Source organism: Alnus glutinosa, chromosome 4 (genome assembly GCF_958979055.1).
Source record: "Alnus glutinosa chromosome 4, dhAlnGlut1.1, whole genome shotgun sequence".
In the NCBI taxonomy this organism is placed as follows: Eukaryota; Viridiplantae; Streptophyta; class Magnoliopsida; order Fagales; family Betulaceae; genus Alnus; species Alnus glutinosa.
This window is the reverse complement of record NC_084889.1, coordinates 15,546,059-15,567,998: the sequence shown is the minus strand read 5'-3', so window position 1 is coordinate 15,567,998 and position 21,940 is coordinate 15,546,059. Positions and strand designations below refer to the sequence as shown.

Genomic DNA, 21,940 nt, shown 5'->3' with positions numbered 1-21,940 from the left:
ACTGGGGCTTGGACAATAGATGGAACAAGAGTAGTATTAGTTGGCTCAAGCATTTCAAAGGGAGGTGCATACTTACTTGAATGTGGTGGAGATGCATCAAGGAATTGCACAGCTTCAATGATGTCATTAGAAAAATCCTCAGAATCGGGCTCAATGTCTTGTATCATGAAACTGTGAGTGAGAGTGGCCTCCAATGGATCAATATGATGGACCTGAAAAGCTTTCTCCACAACAATTTGAACTTCACAAACATTAAAACAATCAAGATGATCCTGGGGTAATTTTAATGCATCAAAAACTTTGAACTCTATTTTCACCCCATTTACTTTCATACTTACAATGCCCTTTTTCACACAAATTTTTGTATCTGCAGTTCTCATAAAGGGTCTTCCCAAAATAATAGGTAAAGGCAATAGCATAGGAGATTCTTCCATATCAAGCACAATAAAATCAGCAGGTAAAATAAATTGATCTACCTTTACGAGGACATCTTCCAAAATACCTCTCGGCCTTTTAATGCTTCTATCTGCCAATTGTAAGGTGATTGAGGTTGGTTGGAGCTCCCCCAGACCCAATTTCTCATATATAGTGTATGGCAATAGATTGATACTTGCTCCCAAATCCAGTAATGCACGATCAAAAAGTTGGTCACCAATCCTGCAAGGAATAGTGAAACTACCTGGATCTTTCAATTTTGGTGGCAACTTTCTCAATAGCACTGCACTGACCTCTTCTGTTAAAGCAACTTTTTCATGAGCCTGAAACTTCCTTTTATTAGTGCAGCAATCCTTTAAAAATTTAGCATAAGAGGGAATTTGCTTAATTGCATCTAGTAAAGGAATATTGATTTCAACTTTTCTCAAAGTCTCAAAAATATCTAGGAGTTGCTTTTCTTTCTTTGGTTTTACTAACCTCTGAGGGAAGGGTGGTGCACTCACCTTCTCTTTTTCCCTTACCTTGGAGGTTGTGGCTGCAGTTGGAGATGCTGGTATTGTCTCCTCAGTTCCCACCTTGTTATCAATGGTCTTCCCACTTCTGAGGGTTGATACAGCCTTGAGTTGCTCATGACCTCCTGGATTGGGTAGTGTTTGGGATGGAAATTCACCCCTCTTTCTCTCGCTCAGCTCTTTGGCCAATTGCCCCACTTGTGTTTCCAACCTTTGAATAGCTTGATTGGTCTGAGTATTGGTTTGCTGTTGTGAAGTTATAAATTGGCATAGAACACTGTCGAGGTCATTCTTCTTTGGTTCTGGATTCGGTTGGACTACTTGTGGTGGAGCTTGATAGTTATTTCCTTGCTGGAAATTTCTTTGCTGCCCTTGTGGATTCTGCACATTCTGATTGTAACTCCATGAAAAATTGGGGTGGTTTCGCCACCCTGCATTGTAAGTATTGGAGTATGGATTGTTCTTTGGAGGATAGTTATTCTGTCCCACATAGTTTGCTTGCTCTTGATCTGTAAAAGAAGACATGGGGCAAGTCTCAGTGGTGTGGTCAGAGTGAGAACATATGGCACATACCTCAATTTGAGCAATCTGTTGAATGGGAGAGATGTGATGAGTAGTCATGGCTTTTACTAGCATGTCCAGTTTCCTCTCCATGGTAGCCATTTGAGTTTGAACGCCATTATTGACATTTACTTCATAGACGCCCTTTCCTTTGAGTCCTTGTCTTTCTCGGGATGAAAACTGTTGGGAGTTTTCGCTTAGAGTCTCAAAGAGTTCGATGGCCTCTTCGCTATTTTTCTCCATTAGCACGCCTCCACAAGCTGAATCTACAAGACTTTTGTTAGAATCATTTAAACCTTCATAGAAAGCTTGTACCTGATCGTCCTGAGATAGATTGTGATGTGGGCATTTTAGAAGTAGCTCCTTGAAGTGTTCCCATGCCTCAAAGAATAGGTCTCCATCTTTTTGTTGAAAGGTTTGAATTTCCCTCCTCAATTGCCTAGTCCGTTGGGCTGGAAAGAACTTTTTCAAGAACTTTGTGGCCAACTCATCCCAATTTTGAATAGACCCTGCAGCCAAAGAGTTTAACCATAACTTAGCATTATCTTTCAAGGAAAACGGAAAAAGAATTAACCTGATTCCTTCCGCGTTTAAGCCATGGATGTTTTGTGTCTTGCAAAGATCAAAGAAGTCTCGAATATGAAGATAAGGATCCTCTGTAGGTGTGCCTCTGTAATGTGGAACCATGCTGAGCAGGTGGGGGGATAAATTGAAATTGCTTTGGACATTCGGCTGGAAAGCAATGCAAGAGGGCTGATCTAGATTATGTGGTATGAAAGAACTCTTCATGGGCTTCCGCTCCGGTGGATTCTCTACAAGTTCTTCTGCCATCTCTTCCTCAACTTTGAATATATTTTCTGATTTTGAGGTGTCTCTTGGCTGTCGAATAGTGCGTTCGATCTCTGGATCGTATGGAATAACGTCTGAATTCTGAGATCGACGACCTTGCACAGACAGAAAATTCTGTAACCGTGGATAGCAGCTTCAGTACTGCTGTTTGGAAGAACTGTGCTCGAGCGTATATGGCTTGTGCGCTCGTCCACAATACCAAATTCGAAATTCTGCAGAAAAGAACTCAGAAACGGATGAGAATTTTTTTAATTTTTAATTTTAATTTTTTTTTTTTTAAAAATTTTTTAACGAACAGAAACAAAAATACGAAAATAAAAGGAAAGACTTTTAAAACACAATTAACACAATCCCTGGCAACGGCGCCAAAAACTTGTTGTATTTATTATTAGCTTTCCAACGCCATCAATTTTGTTGCAATCTGATACTTGAGCCGAAAGTTATGATTACATTACTGTGACGTGCTCATTCTGGATTCTTTCCAAAGATAACGAATTTTTGCCAACTTCTCTTTCCTTAAATTCAAAATTGATTTGGAGTTTGAATCTATCCAAAAGTGAGTTTGCTGACTTCATTATAATCTTGGAATTTGATTGGTTTTTCTTCTAAAACCTGTAAAATATAAGAAAACACAAAAACAACACAAAACATCAAATTATAACAAAACTAAGAGCATAACATATGTAAATTAAGGGGCTTGAATGTGTAACATTCAGCACTTATCAAGGGTGCAGACAAGTTGCAAACAACAAATTTTTAAGATGTTCTAGGAATGGGGCGTTCAAACAACCTACTAACCTATCCGGACAAGACGAGGTAAAATAGGTTGAACACATTTTTCAGCTCATTTTCCTTCCTTTTCTCCCCCTTCCACACTATTTCCCATCTTCTCTCTCCTAGGTTTTGCACCCAAACTCTAGATCTTGGTTTGTAGAGATGTTCAAAGCCAAATCTGACTCTAGAAAAGTGATTCTTTATGGAAGATTGTTGTTTTCACCGATTGGTTTGAGGCAAATCCACAAAGCCTAACTTTTCTTGTATTTTTGTTGATTTTTGGGTTTAAGCTTAATCCCTCAAATTCCTTTAGGTCATTTGTGTAACACCCAATCCTATATTGAGAAGAGATGAATAGCTCACACAGAGTGAGTGGTTTATAAAGATACTCATAGGTACTAAGTCCCACATTGCCTAGTTACTAGGTGAAACTGAGCTTTACAAGGGATTCTAGAAAATGTCCAAATTAACTAGTTTTTTTGAGATGATAGCGCAGATATGATTAGCGTTTTTCTCTAGGTTGTTACAGCTTGTGTTTAGAGGAGTTCTAAACAACATTCAAGCTTCGGGTTGATTAGTCAAGTTGAAACTTCAATTTTGTGATTGTTCAAGTTATGGTTATAAACCCTAATTTTTGTAGTATGAATTAGATTTGGATGGGTTAAGTCCATTTAGAGTGTTAATTAACCATAAGTTTCCAATGCATTCCATGGAAATTGTGCTTATGGGGTCGAGGTACTAATATGTCATATTACGATTAGAGTGATTATTGTAAATGTTTCTAAGTATTATAAATTGAGGGTTTTTATTGAGCCTTAGAATTCCTTATTGGAAAGATTAGTTTAGGGTTTTAGCGTTAACCCTAGTTATTTGTCTACATGTTGGGTCTAGTTAATGGGTAGAGTTGTAAACCCTAGTTTTACCTATGGGTTTTGCTATGGGTTTTGCTATGGGTTATCAAGAAGAGATAATACTCATGATACTTGAGTATTATTGGGTGTGTGTGTGTGTGTGTTGCCTAATAGGGGGTTAGTGTTGTTTTAGTGCAATCAATGTTCGAGTTAGGAGTTTATTGCAACAAAGCAAGAATAGTTGAGTATTTAATTCACTGAGAAAATATACTAAGTTGTGTGGTTTTATGATGTTACAAAATGCTATAGTTGTTTTAATTCGAGCCGATAATATTTTGTGATAATATGTGTGTTAAAAATGCTTTCGATACTTTGAATTATGTGGAGATATGATTTGATGATGGTTTAAGAGTTTCAAAGTATGTTTATGAAAATGAGAATTGAGGTATGTTTTATGAAGTTTTATAATGAGTTAAAGATTTCATGTTAAAGTTTGCAAATAGTGTAAAAAGTATATGAGATGTTAAATTATGTATGAGCATGTGAAAAACATATGATGTTAAATGACGCATAAGTATGTGAAAGCATGGACACAATGAATAGATGGCACGAAAGCATGAGCAAGGAACAAATTCATGAACGCTGAACTTAAGATCGGGGATTAGAGTCCTACCGACACTATGAAACGATTAAAACAAATGAAAAGCAAGCATGACATGATAATGATTTATAACATGATTTATTATGGTTTTCATGCTAGACGATGAATGGGACATAACATATGTATATCAATATGGCTGGATTGCATATAATGATTTAAATGTGTTTCTTGCTTAGATGTATCGGTATGATTGTATTTGTCAAAGGTTGGAAAGGCTTGTATACGAGTATAACTGAGTCACATGATATATGTGTGTGTGTGTGTGTGTGTTGAAAATGGATTTATATATATATGCTTTCAAGCGGGAGATTGGAACATGTATATATATTCACAGCTACGTAGTATGATTTCACTTTTTTATAAAACGCTAGTAATTACTTTATCAGCTACGAAATGTTTCAAAATGAAGTATTATACCAATGGTAGCTGTTATTGTAAACGTATGGTAGAAAGAAAGAAATGTCGGCTAGTTACAAAAACTTAGTGAATTTGTATTGCTAAGACCATGGACTCATTATTTCACCTATGCAAACGTGGCTAACACCACGATCGCTTAGATTTATTATTTTTTTTATTGCAAGTTTAGGCATCATGTTCGGTAGATTGTGTGCGAGTTTAGTGTGTCATCGAAGGGACTCCTACGTGATGTTGTCTGGTGAGGCACTGACTTATGTTGTAGTGAGTTCTACATGTTTACTAAACGTTATGTTCTTATGACTCATACCTTGTAATAGTAAATTGAGATGTATTGATATTGAGTTATGATTTAGAAGCTCTGGCTAGTTTATTTGATATGTTTATTTCGTCAGTTCTAAGGCAAAAATTATTACAGGTTTTTCCGCTGCCTTAATCATTTTAAGGATGTAGAAGTAGCGTCTCATGGATAATTAAGCAACCTAGAGACTAGCCCAGGGGTGACCAATGCCCACTCTAGCAACACCCCAGTAATAGCGGTAGTAGCAGCAGCATTAGCGGCACCAGCCACTAGCGTCATGCCAACAATGGAACAAAGTTCATTGAGGACAATGTAGGATGGACACCGGTATGTGTTACCATTGTGGACAGCTAGGAGATTTCAACAGGATTCCATAGTAAAGGGCATTGAGCAACAACAAGGGAATGCGCAGAAATCGCTTTCTTCAACGCGCGTTTACGTATTAACACCGGGAGAGGCTGAGATAGGCACAAACATGGTGACAAGTAAAATCTTTATTCTTGGATATAAGGTTACAATATCATTTGATTCCGGGGCCACTCATTCTTTTAATGTCAAGTACTTACACTCGATTGTGTATAGTGATAGTAGGACCCCTAGATGTTGGGTTGGAAGTGGCCATACCAATAAGGAAAATAGTATTCTATAAGAGTGTAGGGGGCTATCTCGTCAACATTAGATATATGAGCCTCTCAGAAAACTAAGTGTGCTCTTGATGCAAAGGTTTGACATGATTTTGGGGATGGATTGGTTAGCTAAGCATTACGCTAGTGTTGATTGTGCGCAGACTGAAGTGACTTTTAGACCACCCGAGACTGAGGAGGTTACTTTCATCGAAACACATTCCTTTCCTCTAGTCTTGTCGGCCATTTAGGATAGAATACTTATAAGATATAGAGGTCAACCGTTTGTTACCTTCATTGTGGAACCATTGAAGGAGGGGAATGAGCTGCATAAGATCCCTGTTGTACAAAAGTTCCTCAACGTTTTTCCAACGAAGTTCTCAAGGTTGCCTTAGAAGTGGGAAATCGAGTTCAAAATCGATTGTATCCCGGGTGCAACACCAATATCTAAAGCACCGTATAGAATGGTACTTGTAGAGTTGAGCGAACTGAAGGTCTAGATGCAGGAACTGGCAGACAAAAGTTTCATTTGTCTTAGCCTATCACCATGGGGAGCACTAGTCTTGGTCGTTAAGAAGAAGGACAGATCGGTGAGGACGTGCATTACCTATAGAGAGCTAAACAAGGTTAAAGTGAAGAACCAATATCCGCTACTGAAGATTGATAATTTGGTTGACTAGTTGCAGGGTGTGTGAGTCTTCCCAAAGATAGACTTGCGATCGAGATATCACTAAGTAAGAGTCAAGCATGAGGACATCCTGAAGATGGCATTCAGGACTCGATCATTCTTCAGCCTCCAAACCCTAGAGAGAAAGAGAGATACATAGAGAGAGAAGGAGAGTGAATGATCTTTGGAGGGTTTTGGGTCTCTACCTTCAAGAGAAGTAAACCCTATAGCCAAAGCTTGGTTTTTTTTTTCATGTTATATGCTTGATTAACCTTTATTTAGTTTTTGTTAGAGTGTGTTTTTTCGTGTGTGTGTGTGTGTGTGTGTGTGTGTGTGTAGTCGTTGCAATAGAGTATTTTAGTGATTTTTGATGGTTTGATAATTCTAGGGTTAGAAAGACGGAGGCTTTGGGGAGGCTTGGTCCATTTTGTTTGCCTTGATATGTATCTCTTACTGTTTAAGGTGTTAACTTACAAATCCTTGTGTTTCGGAGTTTGATTTTAAAGAAGCTTTGAGTTCTTGGAAGAAATGTTGGATTTTTGGAAAAAAAAAAAATGTTTGAACCTTGTAGTTAAGTTCCTGTCTTAAGGTTTGGTTTGTATTTAGAATGGTTTGAAGAGGTATGTTTAGGCCTTGGAAAGTGATAGATAGGTTTAATGAAGGGCCTTTTGTAATTTCAAAGTTTCTACCGGAGAACGATTGAACAGCCCGAGTAACGATAGAACGTTCCTAGGAATGATTGAACGCTCAGAACATCGAATGTTCCTAGTAACGATCAAATGTTTAGCTTGCATAATTGTAACGTCTTCCATCGCCAAGGTATGGGAATGAGGATGTGCTTATATGTATATTCGCACCCTTCTTTACATAACACGTTTTAAAGCCGTCATGTCCATGAACCTTTCATAACTCCGCAGTTAAGCGTGCTTCTGCAATAGTAGTACTAGAATGGCTGACTTCCTGAGAAGTCTGGTTTAGAGGAGCCAAAAGTGGACAATATTGTGTTGCTGAGGGTGGGTCGTTACAAATGGTATTAAAGCCATTGCCCAACCTGAGATGAGGGGAGTGCGCACAAGCCCATGAATGTCGTCAGTGGGCACCCGCTAGGATGCCAAGAATGGGCTGATCCTATGAGGGTCGCCAGCGGAGACGCTGGGTCCCAAGAGGTTGTGATTGTGACATCCCATATCCCTGGGTATGGGAATGAGGATGAGCTTATATGTATATTCTCATCCTTCTTGATATAATGCGTTTTAAATCCGTGATGGTCATGAACCTATCAAAACTCCGCAATTAAGCATTCTTCTGTGAGAGTAGTACTAAGATGGATGACCTTCTGGAAAGTTTGGTTCAGGGGAGCCAAAAGCGGACAATATTGTGTCGTTAGGGGTGAGTTATTACAAGAATCTTTAAAACTCCAAATTTTAGGTCTTTCGATGTGTTTTTGCCTAGACATCCAACTAATCGTAGAACCTTTCAAATGCGATGGTTTTGGAGGATTCGAGGACTTTTACCAAAATGACATTTGCGACCAAGGTGAGTAAAACTCATGTTGAAACTTTTATCAAGCTTTCTAGCATGTCTATTTTATTATCAACGTACATGATTATATTCACATGAAATATTTTGTATAAATATTGTGAACCCTATTGCATAATGTTGCATCTGATTTATAAATCTTTTATAAACTTGTTGAGTTCATTACATGATAACATGTTTCCCATGTGCTAACTCACTAAATTGTGGACTTACGCTTTATCTTTTCCACTTGTAAGCCATTATCGTTTTATAGCGAACTTCTCCTTAAACAATGGACATAGAAAACCTTTCAAATGACCCCTCTGAGGCCGGGATCACTTCTCTTGTAGTAGAACAATGCTTAAATAACTAAATATTTTGTTAGAACAATTTACCATGGGTCGGCGCGTTGTTGCAAAAGTTAACTGTAGGCTATTGTAGTGGTCCAAGGTACCTACAAGGAAAGGGGAGAGATGAGTATAAGAGTTTGTTGAATGGGCCGACGAGGATAGCTCCGATGCCTAAGAGCATCTCCAACAATAGTAGCTAAAATACCTAGTGAAAAAGTACAACTATCTATTTTAGCTACATACACACTTCAACAGATTTTATATTTTATTCTCTACTTGCTTTTATATATTATTTCTCAATCTTTTTTAATTATATTTTATTTCTTATATTTTCATTTGGCAGAAAGAATGATGGTGAGAAACAATTTTTTATTTGGACATTGTGCTACAGTGAATAACAACTTGAATAGCAAGAAGTTGTTATTCACCGTTCTACCAGATGTATTTTAGCTCACCTCTAGCTAATCTGCTAGAGTTGAAAATTAGGCAACATTAACTAAATTGGCATTTTACCTAGTTTATTAGAGAAGTTTTTTTTTTTTTTTTGTAAGTACGAATTCTCATTCAACCGGAAAGGATACAAACATTAAAGCAGAGGAGTGGGTTCCCCAACAATAAATCCAAATCTGAAAAAAGTAGTATCAACGTGAAGAGTAACATGGTAACTAAGGAGGGAATGGTGAGTTTTCAGTTCCCAGAGGAACTGAAAATGTTTCGGCCCTATTTACTTTGAACAAAGCCAAGGCTTGGTTCGCACAAGGTGAATTAAAGACCAAATCAGTGATGAACAGGGGCATGACCCATGTAGAGGACTTCAACTCGATCCAAAACAAACCCTTTGAGAGAGTTGGGTGGCCACTAATCTGGATATGGAAGAAGATTGGCACCACAAACAACAGAACAAAACTTCCAGTGAACGGATCTCCAAAAGAGACCATAACCCAGTAAAGAAAAATACAGATAAGGAAAAACATAAAGCATAAACCTATCACAAAGCATCGGAGATGAAGAAAACCTGCCGGAAATCGTTGTTGGCAGCAAATAGCGATGTAAATCAGTGGGCTCAATGTCCAGATCTAGCGCGTATGCTGCACGCTCCAACGCCAGAGTGCTGGGCGATGAAACGGCTGACAGTGGGATGAAGGGGGAAGAGCCGTGGTCCCGATGGAGTGGATCGCTTGGTGGAGAGGCTTTCTGAAGTTAGTAGATCTCAGGTGAAAAACCTCAGATCTAAGAACTTCAAAATACCGGGGGATCCACGGCCATGAACGGGAGGAGGCACACCAGTCCAATCCGGTGGAGGAAAACCCACCAACGATGCTATAGCCACTCGCCATGTGGCACGCATCAGTTGGAGGTTGTCTTGTCATGGTGTTCCCTAGGTCACGTGGGCTCGGTAAACACGTCACTTCATGCTTGGATTGTGGGAACCGATGCTAACTTCTTTAGAGATGAAATCCCGTGTCAAATTGAGTGGCTATATCCGGGTCTATTGTTCATTGGGCCAAGTATTTAGGTCGGCAGTCCCGCTGGCCTAACATTTGCAATTTCACCGTTAAATCTCGTACACTTAACTAATAGCAGCATCACGATCTAGAAGTAAACCATTTTTATAAGTTTGACAATGTCCGAATTTTATTGGCAACCCACCTCTTTTATTAGATTGAAATAGAGAAGGACCATACATTCATACTAGTGTAGTTGCTCAAAGAAAACAAGTTTCACAAGGATCTCTTAAGCCTTCTTGAACATAACCACAAATGGCACATCGCTCAGAGCCAAACGCCTCCTGCCATCTTCAATGTAAATGCCAACATCTCTACACAAAACCTTGCAGAAATTGCACACCGTAGGACAGAAAACAAGCTTGTAATCACCATTATGTTTCTCAATCTTAAACCAATTGCTCGTTGTTTCACGACCCGGGTTGCCTTCAACCCCTCCACTCGTCACGAACCACTGACTCGTTGATTCGTCAAACTTGCCAAGCTTCCACACGGTTGACTGAACACAAATCGTCGCGGCAGAGAACTTGAAGTTCAGATCTGTGGACAATCGTACAACACCTTTCGTCCGGTTCACAGGGGAAAGTGTCAATGGGAGACCGTTGGATACCTCATGTAGCTCTTGAACGACATCAAGCGGGCAGGTCTTGTTCCTAGTGCTGGCAAGGGTGAGCCCACCGCCTCTCCCACGGAAAACTGGCAATATATAATAATCGACACCTGCTCGGAGCTTCTCGCCGGCTATGTCAAGCACTGGATCAGGTGAAGCGCCGGCAGCCATGGCGAAGAGAAAGACGGCTAGGAGTAGCAATACAGTCTTCGCGGCCATTATGTCTGTTTTGCATAACTGAGCACCGAAGAAGCAGTATTTATAGAGCTATCGTGGGTTCAAAGTCAATGTTTGACCAACTTTCCATCATCCGACCGACACACTAAAGGATCGACAGAAATGCTAGAACTCATTCTAGTGTCTTTTTAAAATCCTTTTGTACTGATACTTTATTTTTAATAAAGAAAAACTACACCTTAATTTCTCTCTCCTGTTTTTATTAAAAAATATAGGGTGTTATGTCCGTATAAAAGGATCCCAGAAGGACATTAGAAAGAACTCTAGCATTCCTTTTAACGGATTAGTATCTTCTCAAAGACCACTTATAAGATTCATCTTACTGAATAAGCAAATAATTTGAAAAGATCCTAATTCCACACTAACCATCTCAAAGTCAAAAAAAAAAAATAAATAAAAAATTATAATAATCTTTTTATTGATTAGGATCTTCTCAAATTATTTATCCGAATTTGAGAGAATTCCAACATGTGATTGTGAGAGACCATTTAGAGAACTCACTTGACCAAATAAAAAATGGTTGTCCAACAATTTATCCGGTCAGGTAGATCCCATAAATGATATCTTACAATCATCTTTCTAAATTCTCTCAAATTTAAACAAATAATTTGAGAAGATCATAATCCGTAAGTGGGTCTTATAAGTGGTATCCTGTTTTAACTTGATCATTTTTTTTTATTTGCTCAATTTAATCCTAAAAACTTGAGTTCTAATAGCAATATGTAGTATTTTCCGTCCTCCCCACCGGCATGAAATGTTCCCAAGTCTTTCTTTGCACAGAATCCTCGACAGCTCTTTCTCTTGTCATAGTTAGGAGTAATTCTATTAGTACATTAAATATTCATCAAGTGTCCATAAAAAAATGAGGTAACTTTTAAAATCACCATTTAATCAAAATCATTATTTGATCAATCACACACTCAATGGTGATTTTAAAAACCACCTCATTTTTTTATGAACACTTGATTGACACTTATGCTCCGTTTGTTTCGGCGTAAAATGATTTCTAGAAAATAATTTCGGCATTTTACAGTGTTTGGTAAGGACGAGAATAATGGTCAACGGAAATCATTTTCAGTTTGACCATAAAAGCTTATTTAATTTTTGGAAAACGAAAACTGTAAATCATTTTCAGAAATTTAATTCTTCGTCTTTGCACGCACGTTTAATATCTGATTGCCGGAATCCAGCAACATTCGACCACCGGAAACTTGCCAACTCCGGAATCCGACGACATCCGGTCATCGTTATCGGAGCCGACGAACCAGATTTCGGCCGAAATCCGGTCATGGTCAGAAGCGGGTCAGATCTAGCCAAAATGGTTGGGATCCGACCAAAATGACCAGGATCCGTCCAGATCTGGACGGATCCGGCTGGAATCTGGCCATTTTGGCAGGATCCGGCTAGACCTGCTCGCTGGAATCCGAATGTTAATCCAGCAACGTCCGTATTTCGGTCACAGTCACCAGACTTTGATTTTTACCTTTTGTAATTTTTTCATTCGAGCTAAACACTGAAAAATATTTTCTATGAAATAATTTTTTCTGAAAATAATTTTCGCCGAAAATATTTTACGACAAAAATCATTTTACGTCGAAACAAACTTATCATTAATATATACTAACATAACAAAATTGAACGATATAAAGATCCACAATCTTACCCACCTCCAAATCTCTGCAACTCAAGCATCTCAGTCTGTCCATAAAAAAGTTCATAAATTAATTAAAAATGAAAGATTGTGTACAGTCAAAAGTCATACAAATCAAGTCCTGGTCTTATCCCCAATTTCAGTCAACATTTCCAGCCTTCAACAGGGTAGGCTTAAGCGACGGAGGACGGATTTGACTTTATGTTCAACTGAAGCGCACGCCACTTTCTTTTTGTACTTATTTTTCTTTCCTTTTCTTTCAGTCATTTCTACTTTTTTGCCTCTTGTTAGTGTGTTTGGTTTAATAAAATGTAGAATAATATTTTACTTTTTTTAAAAAAAATAAATTATATTTTGTTCAGTTTTTTTAATTTTTTTTAAATTATATCTTACAAAATCAAACTTTGTAATTCGCACATAAATTAAAATAATATAATGATTCAAAAAAATTCAACACCCAAACAGCGTCCTATTATTCTTTGTTTCTCTCATATTTTATATTTTATATTTTATCCATCTTATTGTACACCGTTAATATTAATTGATCGTAGTTACGAGTTCTGATTGCTATCACGGTCGTGTCAAGTTCAATTATTCTAAAGTTTATATTTAAATTTATTTTTTACTTAAGTATACAATTATTTGTTGCAAATTATATTTACACTGTTTATAACTAAGGCTTTCAAATGACCATATTTATGTGTAAAGAATTCCAAAAGATCAGGCTTATTTAGCAACATTTACAGGGGTTGGGGGAAGGCATGAACTTTTTCTACTGTTCCAATCAATAGAACTATCATTCCACCTTTTATCTTCTTGGATCGCTGAAAACGTCTACTGGTCTTAATCTGAAGGAGTTCACATTACTCTAGAAACTTTGGAAAGTATCAATCACCTTCCTTTACTGTCAATATAATTTTTTGTACCGTTGAGAGTTGGTTTGCTCCCTAATTTTCCCATAAAAGAATGAGCCCTAATTGGTGAAATTGACAATAATTGAATATCAGAATTACGACCCAAAAAAAAAGAAAAAAAGAAATGGAATAGAGCTAGGGCAGACTAACGCATATACATCTGGTTTTTTTCAAGGAGATTCAAGCCTTCTGGGCAACAGCCAAAAACCAGTGTAACTCTGTAAATCATTAATTGCACCAGAGAATATAAATAAGAAGAACTGGAGCAAAAATCTTCTTGACATTAGAATCATCCAGTAGTAAATGGCCCCATATATGCCCTGCTCTTCTCACCATCCACAACTTCAATAAAGGCAAACAGTTTGAAAGTCTAGCAGCTTGCATCGACATTGCATGATGTTGCATAAATGCCACAAGAAAATTGTATTTGATGTGTACCTCTTGACACTCTTCATGTGCTAATAATAAGCCTTGCCCGAACTGAATCCAGATCTGGCACTTTCTTGATGCTGCACAAGCACCATGCTATTAAAAACAGCAGAAGGCCAACTTATAACTAAATTAAGCGTAGATTGCAATTGACTCCCTACAAGAGTTTTCATTACAATGGAAAGCTTATTATCGTATAACCTCTTATCAACTAGAATCCTTCTAGAGTTAAAAAAGCACATCATCACTAATGAGATTACCAATGAAATAATCACTCTTATGAGTTTGATAATTATGAAAAAGAAAAAGCCCAGTTTTTTTTTTTTTTTTTAAGTAATTCAATCTCAATAGAAAGCGCAGAAGGACACAACACATCATATAAAATCCAAAAGAGAGCATCTAAAATCCAAAAGAGAGCATCTAAACTTCCAATCCTAAAGAACCTTCATATATCCTAGGTTCCAATGCTTCACCCCTCCCAAACAAATCTGGGAAAGTGCTTGCAGAGGATCCTCGTATACTATTTGCTGCTAGAAAAAGACTGTCCACCAACACTACCTGAATAAATTTTCTACAAACCCAGAAAAAAACTATCCTCGCATAAAACTTTTTCTAGACCCTTATTAATACCTGCCACAGAGTAAATGGGGCAAATTAGCTGCAAATATAGCAAAGTCCATGTTTGATGATACATAATAAGATCCGCCAAATCTTAAATGAGCATAATGAATTGTGAATTCAACTATAAGTCTGAACTCCCAGAATCAATCCAAGTTCAAACAAGAACACCAATCTCATTAGAAAAGCGCACAAGGGCTTATTACACAGGACATATACAAGAGAACCCTATTCAAGAGAGAAAGAACAAAAGTTGAAAAAATCAGAAAAACTAGAGGAAAAAAAAAAAGCTATTTTGTGCTGCTATCCATGTGTGAAGGGGGGGGAAGTTGAACATAATCTTTTTCAGCTCTCCATGATTTATGTGTGTTTGATTAATTTAATTGGAATCAAATCATTCGAAAAGGGAATATGATTAGAACCAAACTCCATAAATGGGAAGCAGATTTGCACCGAAGAAGCTAATTTATAGCCAAATCAAATTTTAAATTACTAATATGATTCCACCAATTGACAGTCTGAAGTTAAATTATGGGTCTCGAGTTGCTTTGCCAATCCAGTGAAAAGTACTTATTCGTCTTCTCATGTCCTAAAGCCTATGTCCCACCAACATTCATGTACTACAGTTCTCATCACAAACAAAGGTTTGCAATACTTTGCATGACAGATTAATAAAAGAAATATGATAACCCACCTGTACATAATGTCTCCACCACTTGTTAACTTCCTGTAGATCCAATCTGGAACCAGCTTTTCAAGAAGCTCAATCTGTTCTTCAACTTCTCCTGCAAAGAAGACAAGGAAAATTCAATAAGACTAAAAAATTGTAAATACAATTAAAACCTATACTACTGGAGCACCATTGGTACATACTCCTCTCAACGATATCGAAACTGTTGATAATTATCTTGTGCACAAGCTCCTCTTTTGTTACTGACGAGCAGTTGACAGACTTGAATATATGGTGGATCAGAGCAACTAGGTGAGGCAAGCAAGAAGACATCGGCTGGCTCATTGTTACATCTGTTTGACTCTTCTGGCAAACATCATCAAAACAACAAAGTCCCTCTTTTACCTATAATAGTAAACTCTTTAGTCAAGAATATGAGGTAACAGTAGAAGAGTTTGAATTATTCAGTATCATAGCTAGAAGCATGAAATGCAAACAGCAAGGCAGAGTGAAATCTACTCCAGACTTATAGCTTAAAGCTTCTGAAAACCATAAAGTAAAAGTTCTTCCTACCAAAATTCCCAAGTCCATCCATGAAGAGAAAAAAATCGAGTATAAATTTAGATAAACCCATTTTTTCATCAATCATAAAATTTAATTATCTAAGCTCAAAATCAACTCGGCACATATCTAAAACACCCGATTAGCTTCGGACCATTTTTAACTAAATAAAAATAACCTTAAATACAAAACTATATTAGGGAATATAATTCATAGTTATTACTATGTAAATGAGCATATAGCACCGCACTATTTCAGAAAATTTTTAACTTGCAGCCAATTGATAAGCCATTATAAATACTAGTGTCATTCAACATAATTAGTTACCACCAGGCACATTGTAAGAGATCATGATTTTCCATGTCCAGATATAGCCATTATGTTAGGGAAAACACACCACTTACTATCCCAACTAGAAAAACTTAGTGAAGTCACTCATTACATCACGCAGCCATTTATCCTGAGCCTAGATATAGTGATTTTCTATCAACAGATTAAATATCGCTCAAGTAGAAGATATGGCAATAACACCCTTGAGGTATGATACAAACAAACTGACTGAGATTATGATATTGACGGTCAAGAAGATGGTAAATAGAAGAGTTTTGAATAAATGGCCACATATATGACTGGGTTAAAGCATGTGGCAGGCAGTGTTGGAGAACAGCATACCTCTTGGAGTAGTGGCAGAGAACCAGTGACATTCCCATCCTTGAAAATTCCTTCTGTAGTATGAAGAATGTCATCATGTACAACATTCTTGCACCCTGACTCATTCACAGTGGAATCAAATGCACTCGTATCATGTTCCAAGTCTGAAAAGTCTAGAGTCCTTTTTGCAGGCTTATCACATGACGTCAACTTTTGGCTGGTCAGGGTCTTAAGCTTGTCCTCACAACTAGGCATTGATCTCCTTGGTGTCAACTGTGCAGGCGTTTTCAGCATTAAACAATCAACAGATGAGCCAATCTTGACAAGAGGAGTACTTGAAGACTTGATCTGTTGTATAGGGGAGTTAACAATGGTGGATACTGAACATGAAGCAGGAGATTCTTTGTGTTGCCCACTCCCGATATTTTGGTTAGTTACACCATCAAATTTGGAACATACACCAGTAATTCCCATCTGCTGCCCAATTATACTCTCTTGGTTAGTCAAACTATTAGAGCTGACAGACAACAGAGGTACTGGAGATGCCAAGGGCTGGGTTTTTTCTGGTTCAGCACCAACAGCCTTCTGAGAGAAGTGTCTAGTTAAAGATGGATATAGATGGAATTTTTCTGACAAGGCATCACATTCACTGGAAGTTGATTGAGATTCTATTAAAGAATCTGCATTCAATTGCTCTGGACCAAGGATCTGACTTCGTTGGCTAAACGGTTCTGGCAACAAGGCCTCTGGAACATCACAAGCCTTCTTCCCCAGAAAAACAGAAAAACATGAGTTTAATTATTTAAATGTTCAGCAAGATGAACTGCCACACACTCCAATATACAGGCTAAACTAATCAAAAACAAACATGCAGAGAGCATAGCCTGAGCCATTGAACAGAACCACAATAGTTATTTTTTTTTTATATAGGTACTCAGAAATTTTATAAAAAGAAGAATACAAAAGAGACACCAAAACAGAAAAAGAAAGAACCACAATAGTAAGGTCAATCTAGCTAATTGATTTCAAATGTTTGATAATATGACAGCATTACCATTTATCATTACTCAACCATGAAAGATAAGTTTATTTCTAGTGTATTCGACACCTAAATTATTCACACTCAAATATATTGGCTAAGCTAATTAAAAGCATAGATGCAAAGAGGTAAGCCTGACCCCTTGAACAGAATATGATTTACAATAGTACTATCATTAATCATTACTCAACCATGAAAGATATGTTTACAACTAGATTATTTATTTCCTAGCCCTGTTAGCCTCTCACCTATGGACCAGTGCATTTCCTCATCTTCCATTTGTATAATCACATAAAGTAAGATCATATCAACTAACCTAAAATTCTCCAAATACATGTGCCAGTCCCAACAAAGTAGTAGTGGCAATCTGTCGACTTGTTCTTATATTCTAACCATTTAAACCAAAATGATTTCCTTTTAAAAAAAATTAAAAACTCTACAATCTTCAATTTTAGTGCAAACCTCTCTTTAGTGGTAATGTGATGGTCTTGTCTTATTATCAACTTAACAAACATCAAACTGATACAGAGATAGAGGAATACCTGAGGATGCTTGGTTAAAAAACTAAGAAGCCTAGAAGCAAAAAGTTGCAGCAGAGCTAAAAAGTCAGATTGTTCACAATGACCTTTTACAACATCAAATAGCAAACCAATCTTCATGTCTGGCTTCATGCATAAAGTTTTCTTGTCATGCACAAGAATCTTTTCTATCTGAATGGCTTCAGGAAGAATATATTTTATCTGAGCAAGATGGCTGTACGTAAATTTTCTGAAAAAAGAAACAGTGACGCTTTTATTCATCAAATAAAGTATACGCTAAACAACGGAAACATTAAATGAGATCCACAAACTAGTTGCTACAAATATTTCCCTTAAAAAGTGTAATTCTAAGGGTTATATTTGCATCGCAGGAGCATATACAATACTCCTAAGTTTATCACGTTGTGCCTACTCCCAATAACAGAAAGAGAAAGTAAAAAGGTATTAATAGTTCTGGTTGTTGGGGCTTATTTGAATACCTTTATCATGCATAGAAAGAAACATTCAGGTAGACCTAAACATCTTTCTTCTAAGCTTGGACTAATGTCTTTACGTTGGCAAGTCCAGATGACAAATCAGTTTAATTGGCAAGCATAACATTCTCCTTTGCCAACAAAAGCTGAGAAAGTTCCTTGGAAAGGGTTGCATACATATGGTTTATGTGCAGAGAAAGAAAAATGAAAAAAAAGATCAAATGATATATTTTCCTAACAGACAAGATATAATTCTCACTTCACAATAAATAGCAGTCTCTTCCGGATAAGAGAATCTCATTTTTTATGATATCTGCATTGGTTATACAAAATAGGGCTCCATGGAAATAAGAGTTCAGGGTCATCATCTGTTCTCAATTACACAATAAATGCAGATACATAAACATGGAATAAATGTATCAAACAATGAATGACCCTTACAATATTGGTCATCATCGTTTAAGATGCTCAAACCCAGAAATATGAAACATTTTAAAGTAGGGAGAATCAGTAATAGGATCCCCCTGGCCTATTAGGGATTCACCCATTAAACTGAAGTTGGTGGGAACACATATTTGATCTAGACCAATAACATAAATGATCCTTTAAGTTATAAATCTTCCCTCAACTTGTTTTAGCAGAAACAAGGAATCAGATACCTCAAGACCAGAAATGTCAACCATTTTACTTGGGACAAAATCTATGTACAGTTTCGTAGGAGAAAATCTAAGATATATTCCACACTTCAGGGCTTAATACCATCAGACAAACATGAGGGGGGCTGTTTACACATGGCTGAGCCAGGATATTTCTCTTGGGGAGCCAAATTAATAAAATAAATAATCTTTTTTTTCTCAGTAAATTGTTTTATCTTATGCAAGTGATAAAACTTAGTAAATTGTCTTAAGCTGACTGAATTTGTACACAAGTTAACTTAGACGCCATAATTTTTTCTTTGACAAACAACTTAACAAATAACCGATCCTCAATTTTGTTTTGCCGGAAAAAAAAAAAAAAGTAAATAGAAAAGGAAAAAGAAAACCAACAAAGCCATTGCATCAACAATTAACATAATGTACTTATAAAAATAAAAATAAAATAAAAAATCATCATCATATTGCCCACATGAAAATAAATAAATAAATAGAAGAACTTAGCAATTTAGCAATTTTGTGTTGCCTGTTAATGTGGGTGTGGCCTATGTAGGGGCCTAACAGCTAAAGTAGTTATCTCTATGGCTATATCTAAAACCCAGTCAAAATAACACAATACAATGAGATTAGTAAAGTGAAGAAGAAGAGTAAAACTAAAAGAGAAAGAGGATTTAACAAATACTGAACCTCTTCCAGGCTTTAGTCCTCTGTAATGTGCATCTTCTACACTTTTGCATTCTTTGTTTGTAGAGAGAGAGAGAGAAAGGAAGTGGGGGCATGAGGAGAGAAAATGGAAATGAAAAGGAAGAGCCGAATTGCCACAGAGAAGAAAGCTTTGAAGAACAGTAATAGGTAGGCGGAAAAAGTGTGAAAACGTGTCATCTTATGTTCTGAGAGGCCATTCTGTATAGTTTTATTTTTTCAGGGGGTTGGGCCATCGTATGGAATTTTTTTTTTTTGGAAATTTTGGTGGCTAGTCTATCGTTTGGATTTGGGATTAAAAAAATCATAAACCTTTTTATTTCAAGAATAATGTTTGAGGCATTTTTTATATTACTTTTTTGGGGGGATCAAATAACCATAAGTTTTCTTTGTTTTTTTTTTTTTCCTTTTGGTGGGTGGGTGGGGGGGGGGGGGGGGGGGGGGGGGGGGGGGGGGGGCTAGGGATAGTGCCCTAAACTCCAATGTTTTTGTCAGACATTTTAGTTTATAGTGAATAAAGTTGTTATTCCCTAATTTATTTAGTTGAGCATATGGCATATAACCAATTTACATGTTTATCTTTATTGATTATTTATCATGTGCATGTAAATGGTCCATGAATTGTATTGGTCCTATCTATATTGACACTGCTCCTCTGCAGAGTAGTCCTTTATTTTATAAGAAACTGCATCCCCAACCCCCCCCCCCCCCCCCCCCCCCCCCCCCAAAAAAAAAAAAAAAGGAAAGAAAGAAATGTAAATTAACCAAAACAAAATTGCAGCAAGGTGGGCAATTACCTTTTTGTCAGAACTTCCACCTGAGTAGAGATGTTTTGGAAGGTAGGTAACCTTTTACATAGACTAAGCAACCTAAATGAACAGTTCATACCATCAAAGAACTCTGATATAATCTTAAATCTGAAAGTCGAAGAAAGATGCCCAATATTAGAATTAAAAAAAGAAAAGAAAAAAAAAAAAGTAAATAAATAAACAGATGCATCCATTGAGGAACCCACTTGTCTGGAAGATTTACATCCCCATCCTTGAATTTGGTGTGTAAAGGCTCATTGGTCTTCTCTGGTGTCTGACATGCAATCTTAAGTTCCAAATTCTGGTTTGCCACAATTCCTGGTTTTTGCACATGAGCAGGAGGCGCAGCAGTTGATTTCTCAACTCCAGGAAGGATTGTTTTACAATTAAAATCCAATTGCCTGTCTTTCTCACATATCCTTTGCTCCATTCTTTAACGGTATTACAGTTCAGGAAGAAGCAATAATATAGAATCCCTGTAGTACAAAATCATCTCATATCAACATATAATTCAACCTGATTTGAACTTATAAAGAACCCATTGCATCGATTATAGCAAAGAGGCCAACATGAATGCTTAACGTATACCGATATACCAATTTATAAAATGTGGATCTTGCAATTTGCTGCATTCTCAAGCCAGTACCAGCAGACGAAATTGTATTAAGCAGTTCATTGTCTTTTATCACAGACAGCGACTCAAACTCACCCAGAAAAGGATAAGAATACACAAATTAAACCCTAATAGAATTCTTTCTAACCAAAAGGGGTTAAATTTTCTTCAAAACCCACCAAAACGTACCCGATAAAGTTATAAGTAAAAACCTGCAAAATTAATCGCCAACCTGATTCACCCAAAAGTTCATTCCAAACCTAAATCAGAAAACACACAGACGCCAAGAGAGAGAGAGAGAGAGAGAGAGAGAGAGAGAGAGATCCAAACCTGTAAAAAAAACTTGGGACGAATTGAGAACCCAGTTAAGATTTCGTTTCGAGGGTTTAACTTGGGAAAGATGTGCAGCGCAGGCAAGAGGGAAAATTTTGGCTTCAAATAACATTCTTAAACACAGTACTGAGTGTTCGGAGATTTATTCTAAAAGACAGTACTGCCCTCCACAGTCTTTGATGGATGCGCTCGAACTTTTGCTTCTTCCACTCCCCTTTTCTGACCGTTGGAGCCCAAAAATTGGGACACTTGGGGTGCTCCTAACCAACAATTTTGGTCTTTTCCTCGGTTTGTATTTCATTTTCCAAAGACCCAACCTTCACTTTTAACCCTTAAATTTTTACCATATTTGTAATAACTCCATAAATTTTAAAAAATTTCAATTTGTTGTACCCATCTTTCAATATTTTTTAATTT

At 37.1% G+C, this 21,940-nt stretch overlaps 2 protein-coding genes and 1 non-coding gene across 7 annotated transcripts; 1 reads left to right on the top strand and 2 right to left on the bottom strand.

The window, feature by feature from the left end:
* The first annotated feature begins 1,839 nt into the window (after positions 1-1,839).
* On the top strand, positions 1,840-1,946 carry LOC133867521 (small nucleolar RNA R71). Its single transcript, XR_009900080.1, has one exon. It is a non-coding gene; the product is annotated as a small nucleolar RNA R71 (small nucleolar RNA).
* An 8,203-nt stretch (positions 1,947-10,149) lies between these two features.
* On the bottom strand, positions 10,150-13,823 carry LOC133866169 (kunitz trypsin inhibitor 5-like). Its single transcript, XM_062302717.1, has 2 exons — positions 13,695-13,823; positions 10,150-10,868 (listed from the first exon to the last, which is right to left on the bottom strand). The coding sequence occupies exons 1-2, from the start codon at positions 13,821-13,823 to the stop codon at positions 10,251-10,253; spliced, it is 747 nt and encodes a 248-aa protein (XP_062158701.1). The 3' UTR covers positions 10,150-10,250.
* LOC133867416 (CDT1-like protein b) lies at positions 13,542-21,655 on the bottom strand. Of its 5 annotated transcripts, XM_062304176.1 has the most exons (9): positions 21,521-21,620; positions 21,380-21,422; positions 20,784-21,053; positions 20,566-20,685; positions 17,944-18,169; positions 16,384-17,127; positions 15,354-15,555; positions 15,175-15,265; positions 13,542-13,942 (listed from the first exon to the last, which is right to left on the bottom strand). In XM_062304176.1, exons 3-9 carry the CDS (start codon positions 21,005-21,007, stop codon positions 13,885-13,887), a joined length of 1,665 nt encoding a protein of 554 aa, XP_062160160.1. In that variant the 5' UTR covers positions 21,008-21,053; positions 21,380-21,422; positions 21,521-21,620; the 3' UTR covers positions 13,542-13,884. The 5 variants fall into 5 exon arrangements, with proteins under 5 accessions (XP_062160160.1, XP_062160158.1, XP_062160162.1 ...); XM_062304174.1 differs by lacking the exon at positions 21,380-21,422 and having other exon boundaries at positions 21,521-21,655; XM_062304178.1 differs by lacking the exon at positions 21,380-21,422 and having other exon boundaries at positions 15,354-15,516; positions 21,521-21,655.
* Positions 21,656-21,940: the final 285 nt, after the last annotated feature.